The 20,774-nt window shown below is 47.7% G+C and overlaps 1 protein-coding gene across 1 annotated transcript in view; it reads right to left on the bottom strand.

Annotated features, from left to right (window-relative positions):
- Nucleotides 1-20,774, bottom strand: part of PRKCA (protein kinase C alpha) — a 375,347-nt gene that overhangs the window by 93,576 nt on the left and 260,997 nt on the right. Inside the window, exon 5 of the mRNA XM_039859924.1 lies at nt 19,672-19,800. Within this exon, the coding sequence (XP_039715858.1) occupies nt 19,672-19,800 (129 nt within the window). The remainder of the gene's footprint in view (nt 1-19,671; nt 19,801-20,774) is intronic.

Below are 20,774 nucleotides of genomic sequence, written 5' to 3'. Positions count from 1 at the left end.
ATCTCCTTGTCCAACTCATGCTGTGTCAAGTCCGCTGACACCATCTGTGTCGATGAACCCCGCAGAATTTTGGATTTGCTCTCCCTTGTGGTAATAAACTAGGACCCGTAAGTTTAAGAGTCGTTCCTTTATTGTCAAAGACAAAGGCAGGAAGGACGAGAGACACTAAAAATACACCTGCTCGGCCATCCCCATCCCTCTACACATAACCCGTACATAAATCTGGATTCGGGGACATAAGGCATCTCGCACTTCAGGACTTATTTATGGAATGTTCTGTTTCATCGGTGAGAATCACTGCTTGGTGTGGTAAGAATGTAATTTTTGTCCCGGCTCACCCAGCGGCTATTCGCGTACTGAAAAGCGGGTCTCAGCAACTCTTCAACCAAAGTCCCGCTGGAATGAAACTCAGGAAAGAGAATTTGGAGGACTCTCCTATGGCATGAGACGAGGAAGGGTGACATGTGGTCCTTGGAAAAGGCTGTAAATGTTTCTCTACTTTTTCCTTTACAGTTGCTGGAACATCACAATTTCCATCGAAGTTCCGCAGCGCTGATGGTCTCGAAGGAAATGGCATCTGGTTGTGAGGGAAATGATATTTTCCAGTTTCTGAGAGATGGGATGACTCTCTACAAACATAGGAAGACCTTAAGAAATATCTATTTTTTTCTTATTATAAGAGTAATGGATACACTTTTTATACAATTTTTTTTTTATTATTATTATACAAAATTTAAATCCACGAAAGTATAAAGAAGCGAACGGAAACCACCTACACTACTGCTGTAAGAGAGAACCGCTGTTGGCACATTGGTGTATTTAGTGCCAGTCTCTTTGCTCTGCATATATCTATATTGAAACGTTTTTATAGAGTTTGTATCTATGAATGCAGTTTTAGATCTTGCCTTTATAAAAGAACGAGGCATGCTATGAACACACTTTACACGCCTCACATCTCATTTTTCAGCTAGATCGTCATTTATTTACTCAATCCCGTTTGGGGCTATCTATGTAGTTTAAAATTCTTCACGTTGAAAAATAACATAGCACCTGATCGTCTTTATGCATAAGAGTCCATCTGAAGCTTTTATTTTCTTTCCTCAGGACATAGTCTTAGAAGTAGATCAAAGGGTACAAAATCATTTCAGACTCTTGACATACGTTGCCAAAGTATTCCCCCGAATGTCATGGCAAAGTCTTATCAACGGTGTGGTGAGAAAGTAAGAAAGAAAGAAAGATTTTAATCAATTTCTTCGATTACTTTTGAGGTTTAACATTTTTATTTTTTTAATTTTAAATATGGTTATTTAGCCACTTGTCTTTCTTTTCCTTTGATTTCTCCAAGTTTCCTACAGGGCGTGTGTTAAAAGAATTTTCTTACTGGCTCAGAAAAGCTCTTTAGAGGTAAATGAATGATAATGACCCTTTGTCATATTTACTGCAAACTGCATTTAGATTGCATTCGCTGTGCTTCCAGGAACACAAAAGCTTAAGTTTTTACACAGTGAAACTTGTCAAACACTTTTTATTTTTTTCATTTCTTTGACGTTTCGAAAATCCTTGCCCTTTCTGAGAGTAGCTAAATACTTACTTATGTTTTTATTGCTTTTTTTATATTTAATTTTTAAATCCACTTGAAATTTATTTCAGTGTACAGTGTGAGGCAAGATCGAACTTATTTTTTTTTCTTCCAAATGTTTAGACAACTTTCCCAGCGACACTTGAGCCGTCCGCACCTTTTCCACTGGATCATGTGGCTTCTGTCCGTTTCCATGAGGCCATACATTTTAACAGAGTCAACTTGGTGGTAATTCCTATAATAAGCCCACGTTTTAAGTTATTCTAGGTTTCCAAACAGTGTTTTCAAATACCACTTTCCATCCAGGTGCATCGTTTTATGACTCGGGGCCATTCCACTCAGCTGCTGCTTTCTGTTCACCTGATAAATCTCTGTATCTGTGTCATGAAAAAAAATCTCGCTCTGTTTGCCTTTCCTCTCGACCTGTTTGCTCGGGTGGCTTCCTAGTCTTGTGTTATGGAGGTGGTGTATTCTCACATTCCACAGACGCTTGGACGGCGTTTTCTCAAAAATTCTTCTGTCGTGCGTTCTCCTCAGCCATCCATTTTCAGAGATGTTCCCCATAACGGCATTCGCTTCCCTTTATTCCTCCACATATATTTTTTTAATGGGCTACGTATTATGTGTGTATTTTCCTTCTTTGTTCGTTTTCAAACGAACGCGCTGTATGCAGATTTGGGGGCCGCCGCAGGCACTGTGTTTGGGTTCCCCTTGGCTGGCAGCTCCGGCCACTGCTTGGCTGCCTGCGAACAGCTGGATTTCGGGCTCCCACGCACGGCTCCTGGCCCCGTATCGCTTTGTCCTACATCCACTTCACAGTGGGCGGAAACCGAACCGCTGCATCCATCCGTGGTGTCCATTCCGAGTCCTGCTGACACTGCGTCTTCCTCACCTCCACACCTGTCCACTGTCCTTCGCACATGGGGCTCATCCACCTCGGGACATAACCCGCGAAGACCAGCGCTATCCTATGGCCGATGCTTTCGTTCTTCCTTTGGAAGTTACGCTGTGTGGAATGAGAAGAGAGGGCAGCATTTTGGCCCCCTGAAATCCGAGAACCTCTGGAGTACAGGGGCGCCTCTCAGTACTCCCAGTGTCCTGGTTGGTGAAGACCCTGTTTCTCCGAGCCTAGGGGAGGCATCGAGAGTCTTCCTGCTTGCTTTCAGCTGCACAGGGCTTTGCTGATTCATGCACCAAGCATGGCCGCACCACTGATAAATTTTTTAATGCAGAACCACGCCGGCTAATAGTCAGAAATTTCTCTAAGATGGCAGTCAGTGGTTTGTCTGTCTCGACTGTGGGCTTCCGTCTTTTCCTAGGTCTTCCTAACATTTCACAGGGACACGAGAGGCTGCATTTCAGAGGTTCCCAGCTGGTTACCTTAATTCAACAGAGAAATCTACTGAATTCCCTAGCAGCTCTTGGAATTTCACTGTCTTCTTAGAAAACCTGGTTGATTAAAAGACAGATGCCTCTTGACCACTCTCAGTTTGCATCCCCACCATCATGTCTCATGGCAAACACTCCACCTTTGCTTTCATGCTGTCACCTTGTCACTGTGTGGGGAGCTTTTCAGCATCTTTGAAAGGTCAAAGCTGTCTGTTCAAGTCAATTCTATATCGTCTCATTGGTCATTTCACCTCCAGCTATGTTACTAAACCTTCAGATACTCCAGATGGGACGTAAGGGGCAGCAGAGGCCAGGGGAGAGCACCGGGTGAGGCGTAGGGTGGGTGTGCAGCCCACTCTGCTCACTATTCGCTTTCTTGGGCAATCTCTACTGAATCATGTAATCTGTCCAGAGAGCAGCTAGGTTGGCTGCACTAGGAAATCTCCAAGATTCTTTCTGCTTTGAACACAAGCTGCCTACGCACTGATAGCATATGCTTATGCCTGTTTTCCTGGACACCTCACCTATGCCCAAAGCTGTATGTTTCTAGTCTGGATACTTGGTAGTTAAAGGCCCTTTACGTTGTCCTTTAACCTGGAAATAATTCCTAAATTTGCGGGGGAGTCATAGGATGCCTTGAAGATGACAGCTGTGGTCGCTCTCCCTGCCTGCATGTAGATACAAGATTCTGCATGTGAGTTTGGAGGTTTCCCTGATCTCTCGGAGCTGGGGTAGGGCTGGGTTTCTGTCACAGACCTGCAGCTCAGCAACTGCTCTAAGATAAACGTCACTCCTCTACTATTCGGGGTTACTTCATACAAACCCCAGGCTCCATCAGTACTGGATCGGAGCAGAGCTTTGCCACGTCCCCTAAAGAAGACAGAAGCTTCTCAGACTTGCAGGACCAGCCTGTGTCCATCATGAATATATTCAGATAAGAGAGAAAAAGCAGAGGCACCAAGGCAAACACCAGGACTGTCGGTGAGACTGGTCCAAAGAGAAGCATCTGAGCATCTGACTTCAAGTGCTTCTGGCCCTAGAGGCACAGCTGCTTCTCTCTTGAGATAAATGTTAAATCTGAGCCTGATGCCATTAAACATTTATTTAATCCCCTTGCTATAATTCCATGTTCACTTGGCAGCGTTCTAAATCCTGAGGTCTGTCTACAGTGAATGAAAGGCATTGCCCCAATGGATTTCTGCTCTTTGTGTTATCTATGGGATGGTGTTTTACATGGCAAGTCAATAAAATGGGTTCATTATGTTTTGCCTTCTTGGGCATTTCGACTCTACTGGAGGGGCTGCTCTGGTCAAGTCAACAGACACACAGCTTTATTTCTCTCTGTAAATTAATAAACTGGCGTCCTGATACATTGCTCAATCTAAACTGTACTGGAATTGGTCTCTATAAGTCCGGCCATTTCTCGGGGGTAAGAAGAGGGAACCCTGGAGTTCTGGAAACAGAAGGCCAGAATTAGCCGCACCTCCTCCCCTGCCTTGAGATGCTATGGCCCCTCCATATGTATGTCTGTTTGGGGTTCTAGAGAGCTCTGGTTTTAGTAACTTCCCTCAACACCATCCCAAGAATATGTATGTTTTTAAAAGTAAATCTAATCGACTAGAACTTGACTGCAATCCTCAAATGTTATTGCGCTTAAGAATCACCTTGGAGAATTCACTAATTACACAGATTTGCAGGTTCTACTCGTGAAGGACTGGATTCAGGATGTCTGGGGTGGGAGCGGTAGTCTGTGAATTGAACGGCATCATGCTTTGAGAAACCTGGCATGGGAGAGTGAGTAGTTAACAGCCCCACTGGACTGTTATATCATAGAGGGTCCTTGGCCCACCTGAGATCCCCTCCTCTGGCCATTCCTACGCTCAGCCCCAAACCAAGCAATAATCCCTCTCCTGGGGCATCTCCACTCAGCAGGGTGATGGGAGAGCTGGTTCTGAACCAACGCTGACACAGGCGACTCATCAGCCTGCACCAAAAAGCCTTTGGGTCATGTTCACATAGGAAGTCCCCATCATAGAAATGTTCTTCATGGATTCAAGTTTCTCTCCACCTGCCACAGGGCAAGTCCTTGAAACCTTCTAACTCTCCATTTCCTCATCTATAAAACAGAGATAAGAAGAGTCTGACCCAATAGGAACTATAAGTATGAAATGAGATTATGTAAGTAGAATCCTTCGCATGGTACCTGGCACAAAATAAGCAACCAGTAACTCTTAACTTCTGGTATTACCATCATCAGATCATCCAGGACAAAAAAACCAGCCATCATGTGGACCTGCACTGAAACTTACCATATGCCAGGACCCTGATAAGTGCAGGGAATCTGCCCCGGGAATAAGACCATAAGGGTCCTAGGTGCTTGGGGACCAACACTCTAGTGGGCATACAACACTCCGCCTCCTAAGTGGCATAAAAAACCGGGACAGATCGCTCTAGTTCTGGGTCACTCTCACGTCCGAACCAAATGCACACACCCTCAGGGACCAGCCTCACCTTCCCCGGAACAGGAAATGGTGACGTGGCCTTGGGAACACTGCTCCTGGGGGTCATGGCTGGCACAACAGCTCCAGGCCACGAGACTTTTGGTTCTGGGTCTCACTGGGGGAGCTTTTATCTAGTACTGGCCTAGACGGCACTCTCAAACTGGGAGACCCTGGCATCCTATGATCTCAGAGCATCGAAGCATCCAAAAGAGAAGGAGCCGCCAGCACGCAACAATAAACAGAGTTCGCTCGAAGGACAGAGGGAGGGGCAGGGGGCGCTGTCATTATTCGGCTCTCTCCTGGCACCGCAGATAATCGCTCCACTTGTATTTCTAGCTGCCCAGTGATTATTCTCTCCTCCCCAACCCCCGCTGATCTAACATTTCCCTTCTCAGAGGACAAGACGATACCGGAGATGAATCCACGGTGAGAACTCGGATTTGGTCTGGCTGACGTGTCTCCGGAGTCATTCACTTTACAATTAGAAGGGTCGGGCTTGAGTAACTCACGAGGGGAGAGGAAGGTACCTCCCACCCTTCCCTCCTCCGCTTCCCTTTCAACTGTGCTTAAAATAGACTTGAGTCGAACTGAAAATAACTGGGGAGATTAAATTAAATTAAATCAGGCCTGGCTCCGAGGCAGTTGCTAATAAAATCATAACTGTTTCCATCAGTGTGGCAGACGAAGACGAAAATGTTTATTGGTTCTTTATTTCTCTTCCCTTCAAGAAGATGAATCCTCAAGAGATAAAGCCCAAAGAAACCCACCTGGTTTCTATCACGTTTACGCAAGGAAGTAGGTGCAGAATCTGTGGGGGCTGGTTACCCCAGGAACTTGTTCTTGTGAGCTCGCCTGAAGGAGCCCCATCTGCCGGTGGCCTTTGCTGGGCTTCCCTGCCAGGGGTGTCCTGGCTGAGCATCATGCACGGTGCCTGGTTAGCTGGCGACAGTCCACATGCTCCATCGGTTGGCAGAAAAAGGGATCAGCTGTCCTCCCCCAAGGCTGCGCCCACCGCTCGCGGGACCAATGACTCTCCTATACATTCTTGGTCACCAAAAAGGGGCTCAGAGCTGATTCTCTGAGGGGTACATTTATTAGTGTCTACTGGAGGTTCATGTGAATGAGAAACTACGAGTATTTGTCTTTGGAATGCTACCGTCCTTGGAGAGACAAAATTATGATAAGAAGCCATTTCTTTCCCAGCCTTTCTCTCTGTTGTACCATTGCAGTCTTTAATCTGAGAATACAAAGCTGAAGATAAACGTTAATTAAACTTATGATGTCAGGGCTAAGAGATTTTTACCTGGCAAAAACCTCAACCTCAGTTAAAAGAAAAAAAAAATGTGGACATTCTCATTACCTTCAGGGTCTTTGTGTGACTGGGCCCATCGGTCAATACCTTAGGCCACCACAAGGTGTTCACCTACATCAAACCTAATGCAACACTAGATTAATTCTGGAAAGACAAGACTGGGGGCTGCGTGCGTGCCTTGGATGTAAACTTTTGATACAGTGACATGACCCAGCTGCTAAAGCACTCACTGAACCGGCGCAAGCATCGAGACTAAATGAAGAGACGGCCAGCGTGGCAGAACCCGCAAGTCAAAGACGAGTCACAGGATAAAGATCCTAGTCCCCACGAGGCCTTAAGAGATGAGCATTTGGGAATCTAAGTGCTTTGGGGGGAGGACAGAATGGGGAGGGCACCTGCCGTTCTCAGCAAAATTATCACAGTTTACAAAGCAAGCAGGAGACACATCGTTTTCCTAACCGAGGAAGCGACTGATGGTGACGATTCCTGGATAAAATACACCTTGCTTTTCTTTTCCCTCGCTGAATGAAACCTAGGTAGCCTAGCTTCTTTTTTCTTCCATCCGGGAGAGAGCCTGAGAATCCAGAGGCATTGTTAGCATGTTGCAGACTCGTTTATTCTCGTGGCTGGAATTCCTCATGAAAGCAGAGTTCCAGGGGTCAGGGTCACAGGGCTGCCCAGGCCAAGTACGCAAGCAGCCTGCAGACACAGCTGCCCAAGGGGAGAGCCGTTTCAGGCCAAAGAGCTCAAAACGCAGGCCGCGGGGCTTTGTCCAGTTCCCGGGCCCTAATCACATGTCTCCACCTTTCCTGGGCCACTTATTCCGCAAGCTACCTGTGGCCCCCTTCTAAGAACTCAGCGTCCTGCAGGTTCTGTTATCACCAAACCTCTTCTGCGTCAACACCATTTACACTTAGAACCCAGCGTGCTGTTTCACAGCTTCTAAATAAATAAGAGGGGTAATTAACGTGCCGGGTGGCTGGATCGGACAAATGTCGCTGAGTCAAAATTGTTTCTTTATCCGTGGCTGTTTCTGGAAACTGGCCAGGCCAGGAATATGTCCATTTGTCCAAAAGGGACTTATGAGTCATATCCGACGCTTGTATAGAAGCTCAGACTCTGCCATTCCCTTTAGCAATTTCGTGGATGTGTGACATGGTTGAAGAAAAAAGGCATCGAAGCAGAAGGCCGGTGTCTGGCCCTAGTCCCTGCTCCCAAAGCCATTTTCTGTGCCACCCTGACGAATGGCTTATGCTGACAGCGTGACCTATTGTTTCTTCTGCCTAGCACCATCCGCTGTGACCCCTACCTTTATCTGTCCTCTTATAAGGCCTTGCCCTTCAGCCACAGTCGGGTACTTCCAGAGGTGGCACATGACTCAAAGTAAGCCAACGAATCCTTCCTGGGACGTTTGGATTTGTGCCTGACACAGCAGGAGACAAGCTGTGAGGGACACAAAGCTGTAGGACTGTCACTGGCCACGTCTGCTACCCTGTGGAGGAAGTCTAACTTGCTCGGAAAGACAGGAGTATGCAGAAAGAAGCGAGATACAGAAAGCCAGTCTGTTTCCAGCTATTTCAATGGGCCCGCAGTATATTCCAACTCTCGAGTTCCAGAAAATGTCCCCCAATTTTTTTTTTTTCCTGATAACTTTCTTTTCTAAGAGTTAGGCTGAAGTTTGGTTTCGTCTCTGACAACCCCAAACACTCCACTTAGTCGTCATGTTCCTTCTTTATCCCGTGGTATTTACACACGGACAATGAGGGGGTCGGGTCACGGAAGAGGAAGAGGAAAGTGGGTGCCACAGTCTCTCCTCTTCGATGGAAATAGCGCTCCAAATAAGATGCCACTTGAAGGCATTCGTTGCTCAAACTCTTTGGAAAGTCACTAGACCCAGGGCTTCTCGGGCCTCAGAATTCCTGGAGCCTCCAATTGCACCCCGGGTTCCAGCAGGGCCTGCTGAGTGGCGCGGCCATTGATCAGCTTTCTCTCTGAAATGACTCTCACAGCAACAAAATGCTAGGGCCGCAGGGAACCGCCAAGTGCCCGGTTCAAGTGCCTTCATTTGAATTTGCAGGCGAGGAAAGGGAGACGGAGCGATGAAGGGATGAGACCAAGGTCTGCGAGTTCGACTCTTGGAGGTGAACAGTCTGAGCTGAACGTGCGGCTGTCACTCACGTGAGCGGCTCTCCCTTCTGAAAGCTCCGATTCCACAGGGTGTCTCCGGGGAGTGCTTGGCGGGCATCAACCTGGTGGCCGAGGAAGACCAACGGCAGCAGGGGAGACAGCCTTTCCTGAGCCCGGCTGAGGTCCCTCTTACTATCTTATAAAGCCCCTCTTCCCTTTCTTCATGGGGTGCTAGTCGATTCTATGCGCTGAGGATTTTTTTTTTTTCTTTCAAAAACATACTGGCATTCGTCAAAAGCCCAGAGTTCTGAGGCTAACAGAGTCCCTGCTCTCTTGTGGGGGGACTGAAGTAAGTTCAGGGTCACCCAGGGAATTAGCTGGGAATTAATAAGAAGACTCGAGATCGTGCCGTGTATAACGTGCTGTCCCCACACTCTTTCCTTTCTGGCCTCTGGGCAGATGTTCACCCACCAGAGCTCTTCTGTGAGTAGTCACCGGCAGACCCTATGAAATGAGAGTGCCAATATGGCCAAAGAAATATGACCCCCATCCCCTGCACCCCCACTCCCAGCAGGGGCTGGCGACGGCAGAGTGACTGACTCGACAAAGGGAAAGAGACATCAGTGTGGTTGAGCCCCCCTCTCCCCACTTCCCCCTGGTGCTCAGTGAAGCCGGCATGTCTCTGGATGACGTGCCCTGCCCCAAGTGGGTCTGGGCTGGTGAAGTGACACTTCCCCGCATGCAACTTTCCCCAGATTCGGCACCCCCACCCCGAAAACGTTTATAGGAAGCTCGCCTTGCATCTGTTCTTGCTTCAGTATTCCAAAGGGGGGGAAAAATGCCTGCCTTGGTTTTAAAAGGAACCCTGACTGTCTTCAACTGAACCACAAACCTTGCGTTAATTACCAAGGGAAATGGGTGGCAAAGTACAACTACTGTGCTGCTCAGAAAAGTGCCCGCGGAGGGGTGGGGTGCTCTGGCACCCCAGCTTCCCGCAGGTAGCCACTCCGCAGGAAGTGGATATTATAGGACCACCCTAGGAGCTGGCTTATCTCAGATTTTCTCAGGCGATCTGCATTCTAAGTGGAACCGCCTGGGCGTTGAGACGAACAGTCTGAGGTCTCTGCACCAGGTTGATGCCAACGACCAGAGCATGTGCATGCGAGGTAACTGGAGGTTCCTTTGCAAAACATTTGAAAAACAAAGGCTTTGTGGGATGGGGCAGAAGCGTGGTGTTGGAGGGAACCAGAAGACGGTGCCTGCCTCCTCCAGCTTCTTCATGGGTCACTCTCGCCCGCACTTGAAGTGAGGCGAGAGAGGAAACGTCTCTGCGTTTATTTGGGGACGCTCCCAAGGGTGAACAAAATGATTCGCGAACATTGAATGTCCAAGTTGTCCAGAGAGGCACCGACCTGCTCTGTGTTCTCCCTTCCACCCTGATCCCTTTTACATCGTCTCCCCCATCAAAGAGTTAAAAGACAGTTTCCATGAAAGTGACTTAAAAAACATCATTTGCAAGCTTCTAAGAGATTCCTCACTTGGCTAACGCATTTATTTTCTAGAGGAAGATCAAGTTCTTTGCAATAATTTCATGGCAATTAATCTTTTGCTTAAATGATAATCCTATAATTAGAAGCAATTAAAATCCGGCATGAGAATGACCTGCTCAGTCCATGTCCCTGTATGCTAATGGGCTAATCTCCAAAGAGGCCCCAGAAATAATTTGTTTCTCCTCTTCCCAAGGATGCGGGCATTCAGAGTCCATCTTAAGAACGCTTCTTCGCGGCAGGAGTCACTGAAATCAAAGATTCCAGGGGCCTGAGATCGTCTTCAGCAGCAGAAAGAGAAGCCATGTTGCCTGGAGCTTGGATACCAAGGTATTTTAGACAAAGGCAAACGGTGCCTTAAAGAAATGACACTGGTGCCTCTTTGCCCCTGCCCTAGTCCTGCTGCCTCCCACGGACCACCAGTGACTAAGCACCAGGGTGGAGAGCTACCCCGGAATCACCGCACAGAGAACCATGCAGGAATAACCATCCGTAGGAGGGCACACGGCTGGTTAGTACGCATTTGACATTTAGCTCTGCCAAAGATAGGTCCCACAGTCAGGGGTACCACAGTCAGGATGTAAATAATGAAATGTCTCTCTGAGAAGATGTGACCTCTCTCCTGGCTGATGTGTGTTTCTCCGAAGGACCCCAGAAGTCATGTGGCTTCATGAATTAGACTAAAACAGGATCGTTTTCACTTGATCCAGATATAGGGCTAAAATTGGAAGAGTTGCTTACATTTGGGATAGAGGAGCACAGTACAAAGCTGAGTAATATTTTTACGTCGGGCCTACGGGACACGTCCACCATCGCTGCCACCATCGTCATCTGCTCATCGAACATATATCAGGCACAAATTCGAGGCACAGGACCAGGCAGAGGAGACAAGACTCCACCTCTGACCTCAAAAGGCTAACGACGGTCTGTTAGAGGGAGATCAACACATAAGTAAAATCACATTATAAATGTTATAAAGGGCATGGGGAGAAAGTGGCCAACTGTAGGCAAGGCAGAAAATGCTAGGAGAGGCTTCATGAAGGAAACTGGAGCTGGGTGTTAAAAAGATGTGCCCAGGGGAGCAGAGGGGACAGCAGAAGCGAAGGGGAGGTGTGGGAAGGAGCCTGCCCACGGGGAAGCAGCACGTAGCTTTTCTTTACAACTAGAATGGGGTTGAGGGGCGTTGGGGGCCTAAGGGATCAGACCGGAGAGGCAGGAAGGTGCTGGCTGCTGAAGGGGTCGCACAGACACGTGACACCTGAGACTCAGGAATGTCCAATCAAGGAAGAAGACACAGTAGATAAACCCACTGAAAACACTCGAGTCATCACCTAGAGGCACGTGCATTTGAGCAGGTGTCCTAGAAGTCCTCTTCCGTACAAGCAAACCGCTGTTTGTTTTCGACTTAGCCGTCGTGCCTGCTCCTTTTGCAAAGGACGTGCTTGGGTATTAAGCTCGAGGAACGTAAGGCAGGCAACTGCTAGAGATGGGTTCTTCCAAGACCGTGAGAATGCGAGGAAGGAACCTGGGCCAGGAAGAAAAAGCCACTGAGGGCACGTGGAGAAAGGACAGAGTCAGGTCACCTGTCTGGCCAACTCCTGTGCAGTCAGCACACACCCTGAAGGGGTATTTGTTTCCGTCCCTGCCCGTTTTCATGCTTCATTTTAACGCAGGGAAGAGCTGGGCCAGATCCCTGCTGCCATTTTTATTTCCAGCCATTATCTAAGCCTCGGAAAGTGGAGGCTCAGGGGAAATAATGACAGAGCCTCACCCACGACGGTGCCTGCGGCACCGCAGTAATCACGGGTGCCACGGGGCCATCGCAGAGCAGCCTCAACCGTTAAATTACAGGATAGAAACGAGAAACTGCAGCGTGGCCACATCTGCCCTAGAGGGAAGGGCTTGTGAACTAGCACATGATCTTCCCCTGGCCAGAGCCTGGAGTCAGCCGTGTGAGAGTGGGAGGTGCATGCCCGGAGCCTGGGGGCCAGGTGTCCTCCACACAGCAGCCGTGTGACCTTGGGCAGGCCACGTGACCTGGCGCGAGACACAGGAGCTCTTCCAGGCTGTTTCCTCAGTTACAAAATGATGATGAGGATGATGATGATGTTGACGTTGACGATGACGATGACGATGACGATGATGACGATGATGATGACGATGACGGCATTTCTCTCCAAGGAGTGTCGTGACGATATAACACATAGGAAGGCATCCGGTCAGCGCCTGGTGCGTAGAAGGTGCTTCGTCAATGCTGGTTCCGCTCCCTGCAGGACCTAGGCGCTCAGATGCCGGCAGCTTTTCCTGGCTGGCTCTCATGTCTCCCTTTTCTGCATGTGCTACTTGTATTTTGACTGGCCGGCTGGCTGTTGGCATCGCCATCAAAAGCTCTGATGTGGGTTCAGGCCCGGGCTCCTTCCGGCTGACAGTGCTTCCTCCAGGGGGCGTTTCAGAGCTGCACCGGCCCCGACAAAAAGCTCCAAGTTCACACGGCCCAACTTCTTGGAGGTTTGGTGGGTGTGAAAAATTTCAAGCCGACGGTGTTGAAGGAGCAGTACAACGAACAGCTATACACTCACTGTTAACATTTTGGCACACATACTTTGTGCATGTGAGGGGTGTGTGTGTGTGTGTGTGTGTGTGTGTGTGTGTGTACATGTATTTTCACTTTTTTTTTCTTTTTTTGCCGAACCATTTGGGAGTTTCAGACATGAGGAAAAAAATCGCCCCTAAAATATTTCAGCATTCCCCTCCACCATCACCATCATCACCTAAAAATCTCCCACGGACACAGAAACATTATCCAAAATACAGTCCAGATCTGGATTCCCTCTGCGTCCCCCACACGTCCTTAATAAGCGTTTTTTTTTTTTTTTTTTGGCTCCAGGATCCAATCGAGTGTTCCAGAGTGCATTTGGTTGTCATGTCACCTTAGCTTCCTTTAATCGAGAACATTCCCCCGTTTTTTTCATGACACTGACGTTTTTGAAAAGTCCGAGCAGAACGTCCCAATATCTGGATTTGTCTGTTTCCCCCTCCCCCATGATTAGATTCGGGGTAGAAAATTTTGGCAAAAATACCAGACAGGTGATCCTGAGTACTTCCTGTTGTACCACATCAGGCTGTATACACCCTCTCTCTCTGTTTGTCACAGGGGCGGGGAGGCTGAGTGTGATCATTTGGTTAAGGCGTCATATATCCGACATAATTACCCAGGAAAGTATTTAATCCAGATAACAGTATTCTGACTATTTACCTTTAGTGGGATATCGTCTAAGGATTTAAAAAAAATGGCAATAAAATCCTGAACTTTGTTTAGGAGGCTTGCTCTTGGCAGGGGTACCGGTACACTAATTCTGAAGCATGGCTGCATGTCACGTGGGGCAGAGCACACGAGTAAACATATAGGTGTATGTCATCGAGGGCCAGGGATCTCACTGAGGAGAAGGGAGGAGGAGTTGGGACCCGAAAAGGAAGGGAAGAGCCCTGGGCGAGGATCAGAAGCGGAAGCATCAGATGAAGTCACTTAAAAAAATTCCCGCCTTCAAAATGGGAAGAAATTCCCCTGCGGCTCTTCCCACCTTACACTCAAAATTCTTGAAATCCTGGACCGTGGAGAGCTTCCTGAACACACTATGTCCTCCCCACCTGTCCTCCTGGTTCCACGGTCACTTCCCACGTGAAGCCATCTGCAGCTTCCTCGGGTGAGGCACTGTGCTCCCGCCTTCTGCCACCCCTAAAGGCACCTGGCGTAACGCCCTGTCATTCTTTTTAATGTCTCGACTCCCCCTAAAGACTGCACATTCCACGAAGAGGGCCGCATCTGGAGAGAGCATGCTCAATACATGTATAACGAATGAATGAATCGAAGAATGAATGGTTATTATGACATGAAGCTGAGTCTTCCTGCTTCGACGCTAAGGGGGAAGGAGCACAGAGGGAATATTGTTGTTTTAATCACAGCGTCGTGGTAAGTCTGGATAGCTGGGGTGGTGAGACACGGGGCACGAAATTGCACACGGTCCTAGAAGGTAGACAGAGGACGTGACCCTTATGCTATAAGAAGGCCCCACCCGCCCCCGCCCCGGAGCTCATCTTAGAACCTCAGTCTCCACGCCAAATGAACAACCCAAAGCATGAGAGAAAATAAGACTCTTCTGCAGAATAATCTAGGTATGGGAGAGATGAGTTTCTTAAACAGCTATAAAGCATACGATATTTTTTCCACTTACTTACAACATTAAATTGAAAATTTGTTCCCCTGGGGGAATTTTTTTTTTTTACCACTCCTCCAAACCAAATAAAATAGCACACGAGAATGTAGAAAACCTATTAAAATCTCATAGTGAAAGCAAAAAGAGAGGACACTGTTCAGAGACCATCATCAGCACAACTGACCCAAGGTAAAAAATAAAAACACACCAGGAAAGCGAGGCCTTTCCCATAAATACTGCACCAACCTAGAAAGGAGACTCATCTCTGGTTTCCAAAGGGAGGCTTCTGCCCCAAGCCGGCGTCTGCTGGGAGTTTTATTTTACTCTGGGAATTATTTTCTGCGCAGGTAAAACGGAGAGGGAGCTGATCCGCAATTAACGGAGCTGGGCAGGGTTTAAGTGCATTTTCCAAGAAATCCTGGCATTTGGAGATGAGCTCCACTTCTTAGAGTTTCTTGTTCATGTCTGTGTTCTCGTGAGAGCCAGGCCAATTCCCACAAGCCAGGTAAGCCCTTCGCCAGCGCACCCCTCCCTCTGCCTCTCAAATGCCCGCGGTCCTCGTGTCTCTCCATGGCATCCTTCCCTCCCCGTCACCGCCCTGAGCATCTCCCAGGGGCGCATTATTTAGTGCCCATGTAATTAAGCACTTAATTACACGTGGACTTGGACTGTCCTTTCATGCCGTCACGTGTAACTTTTCCCCCTGGTTATCCCACATTTGGACCTTCTGGAACATCAAAGCACTTCAACCTCTGTGGAATGCTGAATATGGGTTCAGCAAATATTTATGGGTTTGCTATTTATTCAAAAACAAACAGCCTCTTTAATGAGTAAGAGACTTGGGAGGTTCCCAGCCTCTGGGGTGGGGGTCAGACCCAGGCTCCAGCCCCGGCTCCATCACTTCCCACCTTATAACGTGGAGCGATGTCCTTCCCTCCTCCGAGCACACTGGCTCATCTCAAAGATGAGGACAAGCATAGTCCTTTGTAGTATTGAGAGGTCAGTGAAATAATGAATGTAAAGTACTTGGTACAAATAAAGGTCCAATCTTGTGAACAGTAAGTACATAGTAGGTACTCAAGAAATGGTAGCTACTGTTATTGAAACTATTCGTCATGGCACACTGGTGCCTGGACTGCTGGGCAGGGAGGGGGTCTTGCAGGTCCCGTAGGAGGGGTGTCGCCACTGGCGGGGACTGCTCTGACGGGCCTTTGTATTTCTTGCAGTCTTTTTATGCTGGAATAAGATGTCTGATGTCCTCTCTTTGGCTCCTTAACTCAATTTCTAGTGACTAACACAGGTACTTATTTCCCACAAGTTTATCGGGTATTCAAAAGAGGTGACCACTTTGATACTCAAACCACAGTAACGTAAGGATGTCAGGATTGGGGGTGCTGGGTGGAGGGTGTGTAGGAAACTCTGTATGACTCTAGCAACTTTTTTTTTTTTTTTGTGAGTTTGGATCTGTGAATGGAAACAATAAGGCCACATACTAAACCTGACAAACTCCGGGGAGGCCAGCACGGCGGCTCCACGAACCCAGAGCCCGGAAGCAAACACACAGGATGGTCTGCACATCAAAAGTTCGAACTAAAAGCGGGTCATGGCGGGAGGTCACGTCCTTGGCCTGTAGCTTTCTGGACCTTAAGTGAGCCTGTTCATTGTCTTTTTGCACCTAAGGTAACATACCCCTGGAATAATCCCTTTTTTTCCAGATCCTTCTGGGTGCAACCCACAGCACTAGAGCACGAGACCGCAGAACCCCTCGCTGTCATCTTGTGCCCTGCAGACCACGTCTGCGTGCTGTAAATACTGACCCCCCTGAATCCACCAATGTAAGAGGAGGATGTGTCTCTCCCTCCGTTTCACTTTGATCCCATCCCAGAGATTTCCCCGCTTTGCTTTCTCCCTCCCGCTTCATCCACCACCAGTGGACGTCCTGGAACCCTCCTTACGTCTCCTCCTTTGATTCTAATGTATAAAATAAACTGCAAAACTGTCACTCTCTGCAGCATTTCCTAATCCATTGAGATTTTGCTTCCTGGCAATTGTCGTCAGTTTGGCTCAAATAAACTCATTAAGGTTCTCTACAGGTTTGGACATTTCTTACGTGGATGGATCATAAGCGCTACTCGTTCTGGTTTACTGTTTATACTTATCTCCCATTGAAGCCAGGCTAATTCCGATTCACTAAAAGTACTCCACAATAAAAGTTTTAGAGACATGATCACCTATTAGTTATTCCGCTGAGTTTGGTTTTCTACACTTAGGATTGGCTTCCCTTCACACAAATAGCAACAGTACTGTAAAAAGAGAGTTGCTGTGCACTGGATATTTGTGTCTCCTTCCCCCCAGTTCCGATGCTGAAGCCCTAACTGCTAAGGCGGTGGCATTTGGAGATGGGGTCTTCGGAGGAGGGGTGATTAGGTGACAAGGGTGCAGGCTTCACGACAGGATGAGTGTCCTCACAGGAGGGGCACCCGAGAGCCGGCTTCCTCTCTCCCCCGACGCCCTCCCTGTTTCCCAACCTCTGCCCTGCGAGGACACAGCTGGACACCAGGAACAAAGTTCTCTCCAGAACCGAACCGGTGGCACCTTGATCTTGGACTTCTCAGCCTCCAGAACTGTGAGAAATAAAGGTTTGTTGCCGAAGTCGCCCAGTCTACGAGATTTGTTATCGCAGCCTGAACTAACGTAAGATTCCAATTCTTACTGATGCTATCATTAAAATATCTTATCTCTATGTCTATCAATGAAGTATCTAACCATTAAATTTGCCATCCGTGTGACTTTGGATAAGTTACTTGAATTCTTTGTGCCTCGGTTTCTTTATCTATAAGGTAAGGACAATGAAGTAAATTTCCACATAGGTTTAAATAAGTTGACTATGTAAAGTCCTAATGAAGAGTCCCTTTTGTGGGAAGGGCTCGGAGTGTTAGCTGCTGTTGCTGCTATTATTATTAAACTATTGCTGAATTTACAGTCCTAGGGCAGCGCTATATCTATGCAAAAAATTTTACACTAATTCTCAAGAGACTTGACTTAGACCGTTGTCGTAAGTTATAGCGGGTAGCTTTCACGTGTGAAAAATCTATCTATCTCAGTGAAGGTCCCTGTCTCCTAAGATGACTCTACAATTGTGAATCAAGTTCGACTCTTAGCAATGGTGCAGCCATTAGCATATAAGCCCTAGGAAAACACTCTTTGTCCTTGCACGATGGGACCTGACCTTTCTCTTCTATCTGTGTACCATGTGCCACCCCGACCAGAGCATCTGTGCCCGTCTGTGCAGTGTTACATCTGCAAGCCTCTTGAGGCCCATAGAAGAGACTGGTGAACTCAAGCAGTACCATATGGCGGTTGCTTTTATCCCGGGAGAAGGCATGGGCCAGGTCCAGCATGTGTTTTGCTGTGTTCAGAAGCAAAATGAATGAGAGCTGAGCGTTTAAAAACTGCCCCGCATTCTTGCCCGACGGGAGCTGGAAACCTCACAATTAAGCTTGGACTCTTCACCTGCGTGTCCCCAATACATGACGCTGACAAGGCAGAAGCCTCAGTGAAAGAGAGAGAGAGAAACAAGTGCGAAGTCGTGGCAGTGCAGACCCGCTCGTGACCGCCATACGTGTCCATGATGCGGATTTTATTTACAACTCGATCTGGACTGTTAGCTGTATCTGATTTCTTTCACAAGGCTGTTTCGTTTGGTTTGTTTCACATCCAGAGGCTCAGTGTTGGCTCTCCTAGCAACACCTCAAAAGCCTTTGATTTTCCCTGGTTTCTTACCCGAGAGGACAGCGCTGGATAGAAAATTTGCTTATTTTGCAAAGAAAAAAATATGAGGATATTTTCAAAAGCAAGCATTCTCTGGAACTCCTCTCGTACCTCTACCCCCCCAGATAGACCCTTTCGATATATATATTTTTTTATAATATCTTTTGTTTTCTACAAATAAATGACATTAAAGTTAGTCTTTCCAGTTTTGTCACAGCTTAACATTCCTAAATACAAATGAAAACAATACCTTTGCAGTTCAAATGGAACATGAATGCCCTTAGCAAAGGAAAGAGAAGGCCTGGTCGTACGGGAGGGAGCCCCAAGAGCCAGGACACCAGGCTGAAAACTGAGAGCCAAACCGTAAATCAACACGGAGTGGGGTGTGGTGGAGACGCCAAGGATTTGCGGCTCCGGGATGGGTCCTGGGCCAGCAACGCTCCGTGATAACCGGATCGAGTGCGTCGATACACCTAAGGTGGATTTGGTGGGCAAACCAAAGGAAAAGCCATGCTATGGCAGGGCCCACGCAGACACAGTCCTAAGGAGGTGGCGTCCTGGCTCAGGGACAGGGAATTCTGGCTCATGGTTGGGCTGTTTGCAGGAGGTGTGATCATAACACAGCTCAGGGTTTGGAGTCAAAGGCCTTGGTTCCAATCCTGGCTCTTCACTTACTCTGTGACATTGCTGGTTTCTGATCTGTCTGTGCCTCGGCTTCCTGTTCTGGGAAATGAGGCTCATAATTGGATAGTCACAAAGACTACATTAGTCTACATGGAGTTCTTCGCACCGGGCTAACACAGAAGGAGAATAAACACCCAGTGGCGGTTTGCTGCTGCTGTTGTCATTATAGGGGACTTATCAGGTCATCACAGCCTGATGCCATCGAACACCTGGGTCATCCATCACCTCCCCTTGCCCTAGTTTCGCTCTCACCAGCAGCATTTTGCTTAATTAGCTTCTCCGTCCCTGTCACCAGGGGATAACACACTGGCCATGCTGTCAGCGTACCTTGGTCCACACGCAGCTATGACTTGGTGTGACACCGAGCATTTGCGAATTTGGTGGACAGAGTGGTCTCCTGGGAGATGTGCTAACGAGAGTCAGTGGCTCTGAGTCTGACCAGCTCCGAGGCAATGACAGGCCCGGGTTTCTGCGCCCTATGACCTGACCTTCATCCGAATGCCCCCTGGGAAGCTGCGTGCCTCATACCTCCACAAGCCTGCCTTACCTGTGACATGGAGCTTTTCGTCGGTGACCTCAGCCTTCAGGTAGATCCGCCCCCTCTTCTCTGTGTGGTCCATCCCACAGAGGCTCGGGACGTTTATCACACACTGCTTGTGCACATTCATGTCACAGGCTGCGAAATCGAGAGAGCAGAGAGTGAGGCTGGGCATATGGACTCAAACCATCACTTTCTCAGTGTTTTGGTCATAAGAGCACAAGTGAAAATGAGCTACCCTCTAACTTGATACTTTGCTATAATGTTTTTGGTGACATAAAGAACTGTTAGCAGATGTCCCTTACAGCACAGGCTTCTCGTGAGTGACAGTATCCTTAAAATACCCGTGCCATATTTGTCCAGTCTTAACTGAAGCAGAATACCTGCCTGATCTGTGACTACTTCGTATTTAACGATATGCAAAATACACATAGGTAAATGTAGACAAAGCGCAGACAAATTAATATTTTATGTAGCAGAGACAGATAAGAGGCAAATTTTAAACAGAGGATACTTTCTGCCAAAGAATTCCTCATGCCTTCCTAGCTCACCACTCAGGAAGAGTGAGACTCTGTGGGTTGAGTATGGGAAATTCATAAAGTTTTCCTTTCCTGAGCTAGCTCTGTATTTTCAAAAAGGCTTAAATACATTGGCTTTTTTTTTTTTTTAAGAACTTGTGTTTGATATTTTAAACCTGTCTTCAAATATTTAAATATTATTCCAAGTAAAACAAATACATGCCTGGCATGATAAGCCATTCCTTACCAGCTGACATTACGTGGGCGAGACAGGGAGAGGATAAGAAAAAAGAAGTCATTGCAGTGAACCAAAGGAACCCTGGAAAGAATCCTGTGTGCTGCACACAAACAGGAGACTCTGTGTAGCTGCTGCAGCTCTATGGTCCTGTGTCTTCAGGCTTCCAGAGGAGGTGGCCACGGAAAGCCTCGCAAATCCTCGATGGGATGCTACAGGGCTCCTCTGTAACCGTCCAGGTGGAGCCTTCGTGCCATTTTGAGTGTTTAATTTTAACACAGTAAGATAGATTGCACAAGGCATCGTGAAGACTGCATATCTGCTATGATTCAACACATTGTGTCCACAGGACGATGGAC

Source organism: Pteropus medius, unplaced genomic scaffold (genome assembly GCF_902729225.1).
Source record: "Pteropus medius unplaced genomic scaffold, Ma_sr-lr_union100, whole genome shotgun sequence".
In the NCBI taxonomy this organism is placed as follows: domain Eukaryota; kingdom Metazoa; phylum Chordata; class Mammalia; order Chiroptera; family Pteropodidae; genus Pteropus; species Pteropus medius.
Note: the sequence above shows the minus strand (reverse complement) of the source record. Positions and strands in the feature narration are given on the sequence as shown.